Source organism: Phascolarctos cinereus, unplaced genomic scaffold, assembly GCF_003287225.1.
Source record: "Phascolarctos cinereus isolate Bilbo 61053 unplaced genomic scaffold, phaCin_HiC Scaffold_726;HRSCAF=1367, whole genome shotgun sequence".
In the NCBI taxonomy this organism is placed as follows: domain Eukaryota; kingdom Metazoa; phylum Chordata; class Mammalia; order Diprotodontia; family Phascolarctidae; genus Phascolarctos; species Phascolarctos cinereus.
The window spans coordinates 87,453,106-87,472,625 of NW_027556098.1; the positions used below are offsets into that span (position 1 = coordinate 87,453,106).

Sequence of the window (19,520 nt, forward strand, 5' to 3'; positions counted from 1 at the left end):
GGCATTCAACACAATGGCAGGGCAAGGAACGGGGTAAAGGAAGCATAGTGGTAGAAGAGGAAACAAATACAAATTTTTTACTGGAGTGCCATCATAGCAAAGTGTGTGTGTGTGTGTGTGTGTGTGTGTGTGTGTGTGTGTGTGTGTGTGTGAACTTTCTCTGAGATCACTATTTTCATCTGACCATCATAGGACTCTGGGGCCTATCCCCTTTTCTGCAAAACAAATTTGCTCTACTGAGAATGATAAAGGCCAAAACTAAGAGTAGAGTTGTCAGACATAGGCTCATTGCCAGTTTAATTAGTAAGCTGTTTGAGAACTAAAGTAGCTCTCTTCTAAGGGGGAAGAGGAGAGAAAAGAGTTAGTTCAAGGCTAATACCAGTTCTGTGCCCATAAAAGGCAGTATGTAAGGTAAGTCTTTCTGAAGGGATGGATGGTCATACCTCCATTTGGGACTTCACAGAATCTCAGCGACAATCTAGTGTAACATATCTGAAAAGAGAGCCCTTCTACGCATCTGAAGAGCAATTATCCATCCTTTTGCTTAAAGATCTCCATCTAAGAAGTTCCTATTCACTCCCCAGGCAGCCCTTTCTACATTTGCAATTATTAAGGGCAATTATTGAGGATAGCTAGGTGGCACAGTGAATAGGTCACTGGGCTTGCAGTCAGAAAGATTCATCTTCCTGAGTTCAAATATGGCCTCAGATGCTTCTGATGGGGGCGGGGCCCAAGCCAAGATCTTCACCCTTTGCCCCAAAAGGCCCCAGACCCTCATCTCCCTTTGAAAGCCTTAGGCTCCCTTTTGTCTACAGGCCCCAGAAAGGCCTTCTCTGGTCTCAAACTGTTCCTTATCGACTTCCTTTATCTCCTTTTGAAAGTCCTAGCCCCACCTTGATTTTGTGCAGATGCCTTTCAAACTTCTGCCTTCCTGTTCGCTCCATTATCTATTCCCATTGTCTGTTCAATCTCTCTGACCTCCTCAATTAGAATTCTTACCTAGACCCTTTCCCCAACCCCCTTCTCTGGCCACCCAATGTTAACTTCAGTATTTAAGATCCACCTTGGCCCTCATTCAGGGGCTGAGAATCTCACGCTCAAAAGGCTGAGAACTTCTCATGCCTGCTCGTCTTTAGTCACCTGGTCAATGTGATTTATCACTAATAAACTTTTCCTCTGGCTGAAGAAGATTTGAGTTGAATTCATTCAGCAGGTTCCGGTACCGCAATCTTGGGGTCCCAGCACCCCAAAACCCCTAGACCTCTTCACTTCTAGCTGTGTAACCCTGGACAACTCACTTAACCCTGTTTGCCTCAGTTCCCTCACCTATAAAATGAGCCAGAGAAGGAAATGGCAAACCACTCCAGTATCTTTTCCAAGAAAACTCCAAATGGGGTCACAAAGAGTTGTACATGACTGAAAAATGACTCAACAAGAAATTTTTCCTGATGCCATGGCTAAATCTTCCTCTTTGAAACTTCCACCCATCAAAGAGGAAATATGTGTGTGTGTACACATACATATATATACACACACGTATGCACACACATATGTTGCACACACATATGTTACACACACACACACACACCATACTAATTAAGTGACACAGTGGAAAGAGCAGTGGGCCTGGGGTCAGGAAGACCTAACTTTAAATCCTCCCTTGCACAATTACTAGCTGTATAACTTTGGGCAAGTCACTTCACCTTGCCTCAGTTACCTCATCTATAAAAGGGGGATAATTCTAGCACCTACCTCACAGAATTGTTGTGAGAGTCAAATGAGAATATATGTAAAACACTTTGTAAAGCTTAACATTATATAGGTGCTAGTTATTATTTTATTATTTCTGTGCTTCAGGCACAAGTCTGCCAGAAACTTTTATTTCTTTTAACAATCCAAGCCATTTCTGGCTTAGAGACATTCAAATTGGCATTGTTCCCCTATGCTTCCTGGCAGGTATCTCTCTCTTCCCAAGACAATTTGAGTTAATATTTATAGAAATTTTGGACGAGGTAAAGATCATAATATGTTAAAACAAAGTTTAGTTGTTAACAATCCAAAACAATAGTCACTACTCAGTTCCTCTGTGGACTACTCCCCTCAAGGATTGAAAAGAATCTTCTCCCTGAGACCATCCTCCTTCCTGAATGGAGAAGGCTGGGCACCATCCCTTCAGGAGATGAGGAAGAGAAGACTGCCTTTAGATGAATCATGATCATTTCAGGGGTGGCAGGGTGGGGGAGAGGAAGACTCTTTTGTTCGAAGTTTTGGTTACCACCCTAAGAAAGACCTTTTATCCTCAGTCTAACCCACCTTCAAACAGAGAAATATTTCTTAATATTTTCAATTTTACTAAAAAGGAGCTTTTAAGTAAGCTTTTACACATTTATTGCTTCTAGCTCTGCCCTCCATATTCTTTTTCAATTATTAAATAGTAACTGAAATATGCACCTCTTTCTCAGCATCATAACATTTTTATAAAAATTGATTATGTGATAGAGTTAATAAACATTTGTTACATGCTTGCTATGTGCCAAGCACTGTTCTAAGTGCTGGAGATATTAAAAACGGCATCTGACAGGAGCTCACGATCTAGTGGGGAAAGAGAACATAAAAAGAAGCTGACAAGAAAGGGGATTACCCAGAGGTGGGGGCGGGCGGCAAATCCTGCAGCAAAGGTGGGAAATGAGCTTAGGAGGTGAGAGTTTCAGAGGTGATTTTATCTTGCAGAATGCTGAGTTTCTAGAGATCCTGAAGTCCAGGAAAATAGCCAGACAGGAAGTGATGAGAATTCCCTTGTATTGTCCTTAAAAGAACCAACTTAGTCATTGTTTGGGCCCTTCTGGCTCACAGTGGATGTAAATAGCAATTGTTTCTGTTTTGACTAGAAAGCCTGAGGGTCTTCCCCTCCCAGATTGGATTTTTCTTTTTGACTAGGTAAAAGAAGCCATTTCTATGCCTCATTTCTTACCTAGCTTTAATCACTGAATAGGCATTGTCCCAGTCAAACTAAGAGTGGAAAGACCTTAGCTTAGAAGGTCAAGGCCTCCCACCGCATCCTGGACCACCTCCAGTCGTCCTGATCTATGTCTTGCCACTGGGCCCAGATGGCTCCAGAGGAGAAAGTAAGGCTGGTAACTTTGCACAGCCCTCCCTCATTTAAATCCAATTCACTTGAAAGTCATGGCATCACCTTCCTGATGTCACGGTTCTCTTCCCAGAATGAAGAATAAACAACAGCTTCTAGCTCTGCCCTCCAAGGTCAAGCCAAATAAGTTAATTCCTCTTCCTATAGACAGTGCTTCAAACACTTGAAGATAACTCTCAGGTCCCCCTCAACTCTCTTCTCCAGGTTAAACATGCTCAATTCCAAAATTTCACAACTAAAGGAATGTGTAGAAATGAGGGATTTTTCAGACATTTTTTGGAATGCCAGAGCATTCCCTGGCAAAGTTGCTCGGTAGACAAGACTTGTCAACATTACTGGTTTAGTGGGCCCATGTGTCATATAGAATTAAAGCTAGGAAGAAACAATTTTTTATTATTATTCACGATAATAATGCCAGCGCTTATGTAATGCTCTAAAGTTTACATTTTATATGTACGTGGGATACCTCAAATGTCCCAGTGCAGTTTTTTGAGACTTCAGTGGCATAAAACTGTACTTGGATACAATCTATTATCTGAGTTCAACTCTTTCTACAATTAAGGAAACATAGGCTCAGAGAGACTAACAGTCATAGGATCACAGAGCTGGAAGGATATAACTAGCTATCTTGTTTTACAGATAAGGAAACTGAAGCCCAATGAAGTAAAGTCACTTATCCACTAGCACACAGTAATGACAGAGCTGGAGTTTGAACCCAGATATGATCCAAAATCTACTGCTCCTTGTACTGAGAATAATAATAACTAACATTTTTATAGGTGCAGCTACATAGTACAATGGATAGAGCACTGGGCTTAGAGTCAGTAATACTCATCTTCCTGAGTTCAAATCAGTCTCCAACACTTACTAGCTGTGACCCTGGGCAAGTCACTTAACCATGTTTGTCTCAGTTTCCTTATCTTTAAAGTGAGCTGGAAAAAAAAAAAATGGCAAACCACTGCAGTATCTCTGCCAAGAAAACCCCAAATGGGGTCATGAAGACCAAACAACAATAACAACAAATTTATAATAATAGCCAGCTATAGCTTAAAACTATACTAAGACTTTTGGGACACTTATAAGTCACTTAACATCTCACTTGAGGACACTTAAGGTTTGCAAAGCAATCAGATCCAAGTGCAAATAATGAATCATGTGAAGTGGTCACACATATTCTAATTTTTACTATTTGAAGTTATAATTATGTAAAATATGATAATTGATTCCATATGCCATGCACATTTGAATAATACAATCACTTCACAAGAGTTTTTCACACTAATCGGCCCCTGGGAGCTGTGTGACTTTGTTATCCCATTTTGATCCTCACAACAACCCTAAGAGGTAGGTGCTATTATTATCCCCATTTTACAGATGAGGAAACTGAGGCTGAGAAAGGTTAAGTGACTTGCGCATGGTCATACAACTAATAAGTGTCTGACTTATGATTTGACCTTTGGTCTTCTGACTCCAAGCTGTTCCACCAGTATGTCGCACTGCTAGTTATTAGATCACTTATATAGTACTATAGAGTTATGAAGTGTTTTAGACACAATATCTAATTTGACCTTCGCATCAGTCCTTTGACTCTAGGTAGTCCTACTATTCTGTTTCACATATGAGGAAAGTAATTTGCCCAGGGTCCCTTAATTACCTAGTTAATTTTGAGTGTAACTGGAACTGAGACTGGGCTTGAATTCGACAAACATTTATTAAGCACCAGTGGTGTATAGAACACTGTGTTGTCTTCTGACTCTAAATCCAAAGCTCTATCTGGTCACCATGCCACCACAGAAGAGACTGTGGTGTGAGGAACTCCAAATGAAGGCTTTCCTCTGCCAGCATGGAGGGACTCATTGCCTTAAGAACTGGGCTGGGGCAGAGCAGCTAGGTGTAGCAGTGGATAGAGCTCTGGCCTCGGAGACTGAGTTCAAATGTGGGCCTCAGACACTTGATACTTACTAGCTATGTGAGCCTGGGCAAGTCACTTAACCCTGATTACCTCACCAAAAAAAAAAAACTGGGCTGGGGGCATTGAGATGGTAAGTGACTTACCCAGGGTCATATAGCCAACATGTGTCAGAGGTGGGACTGGAAACCAAGTCTTCCTGATTCCAAGACCACTAAAATCAGAAACTAGAATAATTTAAGGAAGGTGACTTAGAGAGAAACCTTATATAGTATCAATCAATAAAATACTATTAAGCACTTGGGTGCTAAACCGTAGGGATACAAAAAGAGGTGAAAGTCCCTGCCCTCAAGATGCTTACAACCAGGGTTGGGAAAGTAGTACAGCTGCAGGCCAGCACTGAGGCTTTCTTTGGGTTGCTGAAGCTGGTCAAGTCACTAGAAGGCCTCTAGCACCAAACCAGACCACAGACTTGCTGAGTGAGACTCTCTCTTTCTGTTATTCTAATGCCTGGGACGTCATTTTTCTACAGTAGCACCCTTTTTATGTGTATGGCCATCTTACAGGTGGGATCTCATCCTCGTTAAAAAGCTTTTCTTACAAGTGGGAGCTCCTACCTCCTCTATACAAGGAGTGCAATGTTATTGCTGCTGCCTGTTCATGTTTTATGCCTATGTGGACAATTCGCATTGCTCTGGATTTCAGTGGAGAAGCTATAGAATGTCCTGTGCTCAATATAATTAGTGCCATTCCATCATCGGGCAGAAGCATTTGGTGAATCTGCATCTCAAGAGGGCATCCTTTTGTTTGGGCTTCATGCAGGGCATCTTCCATGAATGATGAGAGAAAGGGAGGAAGGAAAGAAATAGAAAGTAAGAAAGAAAAAGAAAGGAAGGAAGAAAGAGAGAGAGAGAGAGAGAGAGAGAGAGGAGAGAGAGAGAGAGAGAGAGAAAGAAAAAAAAAAGAAACAACACGTATTAAGTGTGGTAAAACACTATGCTAAATGCTAAGGTATAGTTAGAAAAACAGAGACAGTCCCTGCTCTCAAGAAGCTCACATCTAATGGGTAAGACAACATGCAAACAGCTAGGTATGAACAAAATACATACAAGATAAATCTCAGAGGAAAGGCTCTTCAGGTTAAAGAGGAACAAGAAAGTCTTGTAGAAAGTGGGACTTCAGCTGAGACTTAGAGGAAGCCAGGAGGTGGAATATTTTTGATAATTGTATTTGAGTATAATCAGTTTTCTTTATAATTCTATGTGTTTTATTTCGTGCATTTAAAAACATTATTCTGAGAAGGGGTCCAGAGGCTTCAGCAAATTGCCAAAGGGGTCCATGACCAAAAAAAAATTAAGAACCTTTCTGCCAAAGCATTAGCATCTTTTTGGAGGGTTAGGCAATGGGGTCAAGTGACTTTGCCAGGGCCACACAGCTAAGTAAGTGTTATGTGCCTGATGCCGGATTTGAACTCAGGTTCTCCTGAATCCAGGGCCGGTGCTCTATCCACTGCACCAGCTAGCTGCCCCAGCATTAGCATTTTTTAAAAAGAGTTTGTCCACCAAAAGGAATGAGCTTCTAATGATTTGGTTCCAGACAGAAGAGGAGGTAGAGTTGCTATATTTTTGTGACCCTTTCCTACAGCTCTAAATCACAACTAAGAGCCAACATTTCAGAGCTGACAAACACCAGATCTAGTCCAACCTACTCATTTTATGGATGAGGAAAGAGAAACCCAGAGAGGTATGATGTGATGGATTAAGTCATTTTAAGTAGTGTCCAACTCTCCATGACCCCATTGGGGGTTTTATTGGCAGAGATACTGGAGTGCTTTGCCATTTCTTTCTCCAGTTCATTTTACAGATGAGGAAACTGAGGCAAGCCCGGTTAAGTGACTTGCCCAGGGTTGCACAGCTAGTAAGTATCAGAGACTGGATTTGAACTCAGGAAGATGAGTCTTTCTGGTTCCAAGTCCAGTGCTCTGTTCACTGTGCCTAGGTACCTAAGGTATGATGTCACCTACCCCAACCATACTGCTAGTGAGTGGCTGGCCCTGCCAACAACCTAGTGGAACTAATGGCAGTGTCTGACCATAAGAACCATACTATCATCACTACCATCAATATTGCTAAACCTTTTGGAAATAGATATTCTGTTTCCCCATAAGCCCAAACAGGCAAAACTGAAAAAACAGCAAATAGTATGTCAGTCTCTAACTCAGGAAGACTACAGAGTGTCTTGTAACACAGTGATGGTTGGGGCTCAAGGAGGCTGGAATCTGGCTAATGATACAGTATTATCGAGACTGAAAATAAGTTCTAGATATACAAATCTAATGAGAAGATTAGATGGAGTAAAGAGAGAGAGAGAGCGATGAATGAAGGGAGAGAATTTGGAATCCAAATTTTTTTTTAAGTGTTAAAAATTGTTTTTATGTGTAATTGGAAAAATGAATATTTTATTAAGGCAAAAACGTGTGCATATACATGCATACACATATGTGTGCAATATGTGTGTACATGCATATATGTATACATATGTGTATAAATATGTGTGTATGCATATAAGTGTATATTGCGTATATACATATATGTATAAACCTATGTGTATGCATATGTGCATAAATATATGTGTACATATATTGATATACGTGTACATACATATATGTGTAGATATGTATGTACATGCATATATATGTATGTAAACATATATTTATGCGCATATGCATATACATATATGTATAAACCTATGTGTGTATGCATATGTGCATAAATATATGTGTACATATATTGATATACGTGTACATACATATATGTGTAGATATGTATGTACATGCATATATATGTATGTAAACATATATTTATGCACATATGCATACACACATAGGTTTATACATATATGTATATACACAATATACACTTATATGCATACACACATATTTATACACATATGTATACATATAAGTGTATATTGTGTATATACATATATGTATAAACCTATGTGTGTATGCATATGTGCATAAATATATGTGTACATATATTGATATACGTGTACATACATATATGTGTAGATATGTATGTACATGCATATATATGTATGTAAACATATGTACGTGTATGCACATGCTGGTGATATATAGATATCTAGATAGATATCCAGGTTGATTTTGTGTGTGTGTGTGTGTGTGTGTGTGTGTGTGTGTGTGTGTGAGAGAGAGAGAGAGAGAGAGAGAGAGAGAGAGAGAGAGAGAGAGAGAGATCACCAGATATGTGTCAAGAGCATGTCACTAGGTCAAGACAATATGCAGAATAAATATTAGAGAAGAATGTTTTAAATTATCTTAGCAGAACACAAAAATTATCTTATCACAATTTAAATAAACTAGCCATTACTAGTTTTTTCTCTGTGGAAATGGCAAGAGCAATGACTGTGGATTCAGATGACCTGGGTTCAAATCCTGCCTCTGATATTTGCTAAGTGAGCAAGTCACTTAATCTCCCTGGGCCTCAGTTTCCTCATCTGTAAAATGAGGGGGTTGGAATCGCTGGCCTCTGAGGCCCCAGCACTACAGAGGATTCTGTAACTTTTTCTGAATCAAAAATTGGGGCATGTATTCTGACAGAGGATCGTCCACTTGTGACTGCTCATTAAAAGCCTATTTTCTTACTTTGAAATTGGGACTGTGCTGGGAAATCAGAGGTGCAGAGACACTGAACCACTGGCATTCCCTCTACCTGGTATCTTCCCAGATACCAGGGAGCAGAGAGGGAGGACATAGGGTCTATTGCTCCTGGAAACAGCCTAGTGAACTAGCATTGGAGAAACAAGCCAGGCAGTTTTGTGGGGATAACGAGACTTGATGGACAACTTTAAAAGGCATGAGACTGGAGAAGTAATGTGTCAGCTAAGTGGCAGAGTGTAGAGAGTACTAGGCTAGGAGTCAAAATTCTACCTCAGGCACTTAATCAGCTCTGTGACTCTGGGGCAAGTCACTTAACCTCTGCCTCAGTTTCCTCATCTGTAAAATAAGGAAATTCCATCCTCATAGAGTTGTTGTGAGGATCAAAGGAGCAATATGTGTAAAGTGTTTTATAAACCTATAGAACTATAGAAACACTGTATGTTATGTATTTTACATTATGGTCTATGATATAAATAATATTTATATATAGATAAATATATGTATATATAATTTATTACAGATAATATACTCTGTTACATATTGTGTATAATATTATAGTATTTCTAATAGTACATTATATAATATTTAATATAGAATGTAATTGTTGTGATGTGATGTCTATTATTTAATGTTATATATTCTATATAATATGTAGAAATATTAGCTATATTACAACTGTGAATAAGAGTGATAAGAAAAGTTTAAATCAAGCAACTGAGACTATTCAGGCTGAAAGAGTCACCAAAGGGGTGATTAATGAGGGCTTTCAGATCCTCCAGGACTCCTTTAGTGCCTCTATCTCCACTACAGACAGAATAAGAGGAAATTTCAGCCCCAGAGATTTAGGTTAAGTACAAGGAAGTTTCCTGATAATGAGCAGTTAATGGGCCAGGACAGCCTTCCAGAAAAGCTTGTAACATCCCTTTCCCTAGAGGTTTTTCAGAGTAGAAAGGCCTCTTATTTTTATGTAATGGTTTAAGGGCAGCCTTGCCTGACAAAGAGGAAGAGGATTGACAAAATGAGCTCCCCAAACCCACCATAGGCCTAAAACTTGGCTCTGCCACTTACTGGTCATGAGATCTTGGATAAGTCATTTCTCTTCTCCATATTTGGTAAAAGGAGGGAATTGGAGGAGATAAGCTTCAAGTCCATTCTACTGCAAAGGGACTTAATAACTCAGGAGATGGAGACTGGGAATGAGGCAAATTGGCAGGAAGCTCTAGGACATAGAGTCACCTCCCTTTCTAATGGACTGCCATATATCTCTTTTTTTGTTTGTTTGGCTTAAAGATTACATATACAGACTTATGCTCAAATTGTTCGAAACTGAGGGAAAATGCCTCTAATTTCTACAAAGAGTGTACCTGCTCAATTCCTTTCTTCATTCCAGAGAAAATGCCAGTAAGTAGAATCCAAAAAACTTCAAACTATTCTGCTCCTGTTACTTATTCATTGTCAGAAAGTGCAGAGTTACCATCTTTTTAAAAAAAAAAACAAACAAACCTGGGAACACCTTTGGGTGGGGGAGGGAGGGAAAGGGCAGGAGGAGAGAGGGAACCAGACAAAGGAAAGGCATTCCTATAAAATTCATGTATTTTCTAATGTTTTGGTCTTCTTCCTTTGCCTCCTAGAGTCCCAAGTTTCAAGATTCCTTACTTCTTTCACTTTCCAACAGTATCCTCAAGCCGAAACAGGCTGTATCCAAAAGCCATGTGCAGTCTAACAGCATAGAGAGATAGGCTGTCACCTCTTAAGGGCAAGGATGGGGGGGGGGGGACTAACTGCCCTTTTGCTGCTGGGAATAAATCCATCAACAAACATTTATTAAACTTCTGTTGTACATGAGACCCCAGGAATAGGGATAGGGACTGGACATGTGATTTCATCTTCACCCCAAATAAAGCAATTACCTCTACCAGTTCAGCTTGGCACCTCCTCTGTGGTTTATAATCTTAAAAACAGTTGATTAGAGCCTTTAGAGGGCAGCTAGTTCGTGTCATAGCGCGTAGAGCAATGGGCTTGGAACCAGACCCTTCCTGAGTTCAAATCTGGCCTCAGACACTTACTAGCTGTGTGACCCTAGGCAAGTTGCTTTCCCCTCTTTACCTCAGTTTCCTCATCTATAAAATGAGCTGGAGAAGGAAATGGCAAAGCCCTCAAGTATCTTTGCCAAGAAAACCCCAAATGGGGGTCACAAAAAATCAGACCTGACTGAAAAGAACTGAACAGCAAAGAGTCCTTATAAGAAGTTAAATGACTTGCCCAGGGTCACAAAGCCAGCTTGTGTCAGTGGTGGGACTTGAAGCTGATCCAAAATGAGCTTAATCCTCTATACCACATTGCTCCTCTGCTCTATGTTTATATGGCCAACAGATCCAAAAGTGATAGTCCTTGCCCTCACAGAGATCACAGAACTTGTTTTTGCTTTCCCCACCCAGATTCTGAGCTACATTTTTCTGATCCTAGTTGTTAGCACAGGAAGAAAACCAGGGCAGTTCAGCTGCAACAGGGGTATGCTGGTAAATGTTTAACAACTAGCTCTTGGGGGAAAAAAAAGTTCTCATCTGGCACTTTTAAGTTTAAGCTTCACTATTAACATTTTCTCCATCACTTCCTTAAACTAGACAATCAACAGAGCAATAAAACAAACCCTGATTTGTAGCATTTGCCAGAACCCGAGGTGTAAATATTAACACTTTAAATCAAAATTTTATTGATCAGCTCTCTAGAGCCATACAAACAATTTGAGTACACTACTGTCTGTAACCTTAAATTGTCTCTATATATTCTGTCTTTGAAATCACTCTTTCACTTGTGTAGAGATCATGTTTTCTTTCTACATTGCTGCCTTTTGATTCTTTTTTTCCCCAATTGTATTTCACTTCTTTCACTTGTATTTGCATTGTAAATAGGTTGTTTTCGTATTTCTCTGGTGAGATTTGCAACCACTGATGCAAGTTGTTTTTTTTAAATTTTGCTGATTATTTCTGCTGGACAGGCCATAAATTCTAGTTTCACATTTACTTTTTCTCTTTGGGAATATTCTGGTAGAGTTCCATGCTCTCATAGGAATCCACAGAGTCCTCTGCCTCACGTGTTGATTCATTTCCTGTTGTCTTACAGTGTTTATTTGTATATATCTATGTTTATTTAGTTGCTCTGGAGGTCTTATTCCCTCCTTTTATTAATATCTTTCTTGTTGGTGTATCTGTTTATGCTCAAAGTCTTTTGTTTTCTTTATTCTGAATTTTATTTCTCCTGAGATCTTTGGTAATTTTTTTTTTTAGGTTCTCTGCTTACCTTTATATTCTCCTATTGCTCATTTTCTGACTTTTTCCCTTTTTACTGGCAGTTGTAATTAGAGTTGTATCTCAAAGCTGACTCAGACTTCTCCCATTCTGGGGAATCAGTCTCTGCCGCAAATGACTTCAGGGGGCACAGAGCTAGCCTCAGCTGGATGTTGGGCCCTTTCCCTCAAGCTTAGGACCACACATATAGCTGGCATCCTGCCCCAGTTTCCTTTTTTTCCTTCGTTCTCTACCTGACCTCTGTTGAAACACATAGCACGGCCATACTGCTCTTCCAACCAGAGCAACCTTCTATTTTTTTGGTTTTCTGGGGCATAGGCAGGAGGTGGTCGGCAAAGGTGAGTTCTACTGCAAATCCCTGGATTGGCTTGGGCAGCCCTGCCAGAATATGGTGGCTGATGTTGGAGCAGGTTCTGAGTTAGTGCATTCAAGGGTAGGGATTAAACTTCTTTGCTGTTATTTCATTAGATTGTTATCTCATTAGAGTTCTTGGTGTCTTAGACCATGGAGACAGCTGAAATTGCCTTACCTTTTGTGCATAATTCCTATTTTGGAGAGATTTGCGAGGTGGCCGCCTAGGCAGCTGAGTGGCACGGTGGATAGAGCGCCGGGCTTGAGGTCAGGAAGACTTGAGTTTGAATGTGACTTCAGATACTTGCTAGCTATGTGACACTGGGCAGTTAACCTCTGTATGCCTCACTATATTTCTCCTCAACTGTAAAATGGGGATAACAACAGCATTTATCTCACCGGGATCTTGTGAGGATCAAATGAGATAATATTTATGAAGCACTTAGCATAATGCCTGGCATATAGCAGATGCTTTGTAAATGTTTATTCCCCTCCATCCATGAGGATCAGAAAAAGTACCTAGGCCTCTAATTTGCTAGACACATGAGCCAGAACCCCCAAATAGTTTTTATTGTTGCATTAGCTGACATTTATAAAATTTTTTGCACAGACGATCTTATTTGAACCTTACAATAGTCCTAAGAAGGTCAGGACTACAAACATCATCCTCATTTTAGATCTTTGGAAACTGAGGTTTCAAGAAGTGCCTGACCCCTCATTGTAAAATTAAAAGTGTCAGAGGCCGCATTCAAACCCAGGTTTTCCTAACACAAACCTAGCATTTTTTTTTATCATCTCCCACCTGTGATGGATCAGACTCTTGTGAGATTGTCATAGAGCTGACTCTAAGAAATTACATGACTGTCTCCCTGCCTGCTTAAAACCAATTCAACTGTTGCTAAGCCCTATGATGTTGAGTCAGAATCTGTGGTGATTAGAGTTACTCAGATAGAGATGTTCCTACTCAACATGCCTGAAATTACCTTATGACCCTGTCCTAAACCTCTTCAATTCCTTAAGGAATTTCCAGATACCTCCCCTTACCTCCGTTACAAACCCATTAAGATACCATCTTCCTCTGTGGCAGGCAGGTTCTGATTCCTAGCCCTATTTCCTAATGACCAACCAGTCACAGGGCTCTGTCTGATCTCTCTATTAGGGGCAAGATTTCCAGAACCCCTACATTCTACTGAACTACTTGACTCTGCAAATACTACATAGTGGGTCATAGATTTAGAGATGGAAAGGATCGAAGAGGCCAATCCAACTTGCTTATTTTTCAGTTGAAGAAGTGAGTCCCAGCGAAGGCTGGTGAGTTATCCAAGGTCACCCAGAGAGTAAATAACAGAGATGGGCTTGGCACGCAGGTCATCTGCCTCCAGATCCAGAGCTCTTTCCTGCTGTCTCCCCCAACAGTGTCTTCCTGTTCTTGACTTGTTGTTGTTGTTCAGTCATTTCAATTGTGTCCAACTCTGCATGACCCCACTTGGGGTCTTTTTTACAGAGACACTGGGGTGGTTTACCATGTCCTTCTCCAGTTCATTTGACCAATGAGGAAACTGAGGTAAACAGGGTGAAGTGACTTGCCCAGGGTCACACAGCTTCTAAGTGTCTGAAGCCAGATTTGAGCTCAGGAAGATGAGTCTTCTTGACCCTAGGCATCTACTACACCATAAGCTTTATTTATTCCCAGCCATAGAAATGAAGACGAGCAGCCCACACATGACCACTCCCTAATTTGTTACTTATAGCCCATATTCCTGTCATGGGAGACAGTCTATGGAAAGCATGAAGATTGGAAAGATGGAACGTTGGGTATGAGGGACAGGAAGTAGGCCAATTACCATGGGGGGTAAGAAGGGGAACATGGGGAAGTGTAATTAGGCTAGAAAGATAGACTGAAGCAGAGTGTAAAGAGCAAGTTGCATTTTATACTAAAGACAATGAGAAACCAAGTCAGCTTCTTGATCAGAAGAGTGTTATGGTCAGATCTGTGCTTAGGAATATAAATTTGGTCACTATGTGGAAGGCAAATTAAAGAAAGGAAGGTGAAGATGAGGAAGGTGAATTAGAGAAAGAAAAGAGAAGGAAAATAATTAGGGGGCTGTCTTAATAGTTTAGAGGAGAGATGATGAGGGTCTGTCTTAGGGTGGATGTGAGATGAGCAGAAAAGTGGGGACAGATGAAAAGAGGTTAAGAGGCTGAAACTGACATTTGGATGTTTGGAAAGGGGGGAGGGTCGGGGGAGTGATTGAGGGAGAAGGACTGTTCAAAGGATGACTCCAGGTTGGGAACCTGGGTGACTGCAAGGAAGGTAGTGTCAAGTTAACCTTCCAGAGCCTTAGTTTTCTCATCCGTTCAATGGGGACAATGATACCTGAGGTCCTTTCCTCACGTGGTTGTTATGACCAATGAAATAATGTATGTAAAGCCCTTTGAATACATTGAAGCACAACAGAAATGTCAATTATTATTAACAGTGATTGCTTCTTTGAAACCAGCACTGTAACCTTGCGTTAAGCAATTAACATGTTCTATAAGGTTGCAAAAAAAAGCTGGTAAAATGTATTAAGGTAGCACTCTGTGTGTTTCTTTGTATAGAGAGGGTGGTGCAATGGAGGTAATACTTAAAAATCTTCAAATGAACCAATGTAAATAAATTGTAAATTGAAAGGCTGTAGAAGAAATAATTCAATTATTTATTGTTTACTCTATTACGATTACACATTACAGCCTTCCTCCCCAGTTCTTCCACCCTCTGTTATTCTAAGACTACCCTGATTCCAAAGATATCCCTGGGACCTGATGCTATTCTTCACCCATTGTTACAGATGAGGAGGGATGAGATGTCCAGAGCAAGTCAGTGGAGGGTGGTAGAAGGAATGTCAATCCGTGCATGACTCTCAGCCTGTGTCCAGACCACTAAGCTGATGATTACTACCCCTTCCGTGAATATCAGAGTAGAGTTTAGGGTTTTGCATTATGTTGTCAGCATGTCTCATCCACTTATTTTGACTTCGCCTTTCCTGTTGCCAGGTCACGGGTTTTAGCTTGGCTGTTTTATCAGCTCGGCTGCTATGTGCACCCCTCCTTATCTGGGGTTAGAATTCTCTAATTTTCAAGTCAAGTCGATGAGTGTTTATTGAGCTAAGTACCTGGCACCCGGAGTGGCCCTGGGCAAAGCTCTGTCCTCTCCCTGCTCATTGCACTAATTAACACAGGCCATCCTCCAGCTTTGGAATCTATATCTTGTCACTTGTTGACATTTCTCTTTCCTTCAAAGCCCAAGTCAGGTCCAACATGGATTGATTAATCCATAAAGCATAAAGCATTCCCTCATTCATTCTCTCTCTCTCTCTCTCTCTCTCTCTCTCTCTCTCTCTCTCTCTCTCTCTCTCTCTCTCTCTCTCTCTCTCTCTCTCTCTCTCTCTCTCTCTGTCCCTCTCTCCCTTCCCCCTTCCCTTCCCCCTTCACTCTCACGCACAACTTAAAGTGATCTTTCTGTCTATATTTTCTTAAAACACTTTGCTGGCACTTCTCCCTTGCACTTATCACTCTGTATGTTGCATTATTCCTGTTTTACTTAGTTCTACACTTGCCCCCACCCCCATATTTGAAATCCTTAAGAGCAGGAACATATCACTTTTCATCTTTGTCTCCTTCAAGATAGTACAATGCTGTGCAGAAAGCAAGCTCATGGTCGAATATTTGCTGAATTGAGCTAACTCTAGCAATGGTTACCTGGGGGAAATCAGGGAAGGCTTTGTGGAGGAGGTAACTCCTGAATTGAACTTTAAAGGAAGGGACAGATTTCAAAAGGAAAATATGAGACAGGGTCGAATTCCAAGCTAGTCCATGGGAACTAGCCTATATGAGTAGGATGTGGGAGAATGCAGGATGAGGTTGGGGACCTATTCAGCTGGAGTGCATGAAAGGAAGACCCTGTCATAAAAAAAAACCCCATAACACTGGATTGGAGGTCAGAGGACCTGGGTTCAAATTCTGGTGCTGTTGCTTCCTACCTGTGTGACTCTCAGTGAGTCACTTGACCTTCACTTTTCTTGCTTGTAAAATGAGGGGGTTAGATTCAGTAACCTCTAATGTCCCTCCCAACTCAAAATCCATGAGAAGTGTGAAATGCATGTGGTAAGTTGGTTGGAGCCAAACTGAAAAGGACGTTGAGTGCCAGGCTTAAGTCTTGTATTGTATTCTAGAGGCAGTTTTATTAATGTAATAGCAGTAGCGATTTCCACTTCCATGGTACTTTAAGGGTACCAAAGCAGCTTCACATTCTTTATTTCATTTGACCCAGTGAATTAGGGAGTAGAAGAATTATAATGCCCATTATACAGATGCTTCAGGACTTGCCCAAAGTCACAGTCTTAACAAATAGAAGAGCCAGGACTGGATCACAGTCTCCTGTTTCCCAGAAGTATTCTCTCTCTCTCTCTCTCTCTCTCTCTCTCTCTCTCTCTCTCTCTCTCTCTCTCTCTCTCCCTTTTTCAGTATCTTTCTCCACTATTTATGGTGCTCCCCCTCAGATGCTCAAGTCTATTAGCCCTGCTAGGCCTACATTCTTTCCTAAGCAAAATGTGCCCTGAGAAATATCTCTCTGTAACTTCTACCCATTGGCTCCCACTAAGGCTCTTCCAAGTGAAAAATCTCCATTTCTGTCGATAGAAAATTTTGTTGTTGTCGTTGAGTCATTTTTCAGTTGTGTCTGACTCTTTGTGACCTCATTTGGGGTTTTCCTGGCAAAGATACTGGAGTAGTTTGTCATTTTCTTCTAATACCACATAGTTAAATTATTTCTTAATTGATTTTCCTCTGTCATGTTTGCTTGAAAAAGGCTTTAAGGTTTGCAAAGCATTTACATTTATTATTACATTTGATTGGTAGCTAAGTGGCACCAGCAATGGAGGGCTGGTCTTGGAGTCAGGAGGACTTGACTTTGACACATATTAATTAGCTGTGTCCTCTCCTCTGCTATTGCCATCCCTCGGAGATGACTTCCCATTTACCCTCTACATATCTAGTATAGACATGGTTGTTTACATGTTGTCTCCTTCATTAGACTGTGATATCCTTGATGGCAGGGACCATGTTTTTGCCTTTCTTTGTATCCTTCCATCTCTTAGCTCAATGCCTTGTACATAGTGGTTGTGGTTGTGGTCCTTCATTCTTGAAGAGGACCAAAATGACATCACTACACTGGGGTCAAGGTATAGTGCGTCCAGTTGTGGTTGATCAGACCAAGAAGAATTCAGAAGGCTCTACCACAGGTCGGGAACAATGAAAATGAAAATGAAAACTTATAGATTGATTGGGTGAGTGATGCCTCATCATGGCATAGAAGCGATCTGGGGTTCTCAAAGGCTAGACCAGCAGAGCAGAAGCTCTGGCAGATCCTACCAAACTGGAAACTCTTTGACTAATGAGCTGTCATCCTGCAACCAGCCTGAATGAAGGAAAGAAGAAATGAAGTGCTAAGCTTTGTAGTGCTAAACAGACACTTCATACCATGGGAAATTTTGGGTCTAATACCTCCTTCTCCAGTTTCCCTCTGTGAAGGATGACGATACCAGATGGAAGCATGATGGCAGACCCTTCTGAGAATGCCTTCATTAGAAAGGATTCATTAGAAAATGAATCATTTTACGGTTCGTAGTTCAATGGCCTCTTTGTCCATCCTACCCCATGCCCCATTTTATATGCCTATTTCTTCCTAGGTCCATAGTCAATTATGCAGAACTGCTGCTTTCTGGTGGAGATTCAGAATAAGAGAAACCAGTGGCTCAATAGGTTCAAAAACATGTAGCATTTGGAGAAGATAATGGCATATAGATCACATAACCAAATATAGAAATTGTACCCCTGCTTGAAGAATGTGAATTATATTTTCCATGTGTGTTGAGACGTCCCTGTGATACAAGAAACCTACAATTCTAAATGGAAGTGCCCTTTCTTCCTGCCTCACTCCCTACCTTCTTCCCCACAAAAGTCAGCTAGTGCCACTTAAATTCTAGAAGAAAAGCTTGTTAAGGTAAAACCCAAAAGGCCACAATCCCATCTGCAAAAAGTTTTTTTTTTGGTAGCTTCCTAAGTCAAATGAAGTGTTAGCCGCTGCTAACCATTTCTTCCAGGCAGAGACTTTCTTGTAAAACTCAACCAAACTACTTAGGGGAATCACAGAGCATTCAGTTATCAAATCACCGCATATTACATACTGCTGAAAACCAGGAGGGCAAACTCATGTGGCCCCTCTGTTCTTCAACAAAGGGAAACTGTCTGAAAGCCCCACTGAATATGAAGAGAGGAAGCTCCACAAAGCCTGACCTGCCACCAGAAATCATTGGAGAGGCCATGGCCATGAAGGCCCTCATTGAACTCAGCCTTTGCGAAGAGAACCATTGGAAACAGTTTATTAAAATACAACAGTCCCTAGTGTGGTATGTGTTCTGCCTGTTTATTTTACCATTTATATGGGCCTATAATTGAGCTGAAGGAGAATTCCCATTTCAGCTTCCAAGAAAATGTACAGTCAATTCCATTATCTGGATTTAATGTGTATGTGCATTTTTTTTTAAAAGTCAGGAGCCAGCAATAAAGATTCATTGTGTATGTGTGTGTGTGTGTGTGTGTGTGTGTGTGTAAATGTACACACATAGACACAAACCCATGAATTTGGTTGTTCAAATAAGTTAGCAAATATAATTAGCAGGTTGGGTGGCCATGAGAGAAAATGATTCTCTGAAGTTTGATTTGTTCCCCTTCACCAATAATGTTTCCTGCTTGTCATGGCTATGGTCTGGGGTTTTGCCAATGCCCACATGACAAACTGTTCCCTTTTCCCATATGCTGGAGATTTTCCTCTTTTCAGGATTACTTTCACCTATTATTCACCCTTACCTCTTACCTTTCCTCTTTGTCCAGCATACCCCATGCCCCAGCTTCCATTTTCTATGCTTGTCTTTTCCTAGGTCATTCAGTCAGCTATGCAGAAATCTTTCCTAGAATGCTGCTTTCTGGTGGAAGTTCAGCATAAGAGAAACAAATGGCTTGATATGTTCAATGAGAACTTTTCAGGCCTCTGTAGTATAGTAGAAAGAACACTGGTTCAGG

At 40.8% G+C, this 19,520-nt stretch overlaps 1 protein-coding gene across 1 annotated transcript in view; it reads left to right on the forward strand.

Moving 5' to 3' along the window:
• Nucleotides 1-19,520, forward strand: part of LOC110217486 (cell cycle control protein 50C-like) — a 39,134-nt gene that overhangs the window by 1,633 nt on the left and 17,981 nt on the right. The window contains exon 2 of the mRNA XM_020999899.2: nt 10,030-10,140. Coding sequence (XP_020855558.1) covers nt 10,030-10,140 — 111 coding nt within the window. The remainder of the gene's footprint in view (nt 1-10,029; nt 10,141-19,520) is intronic.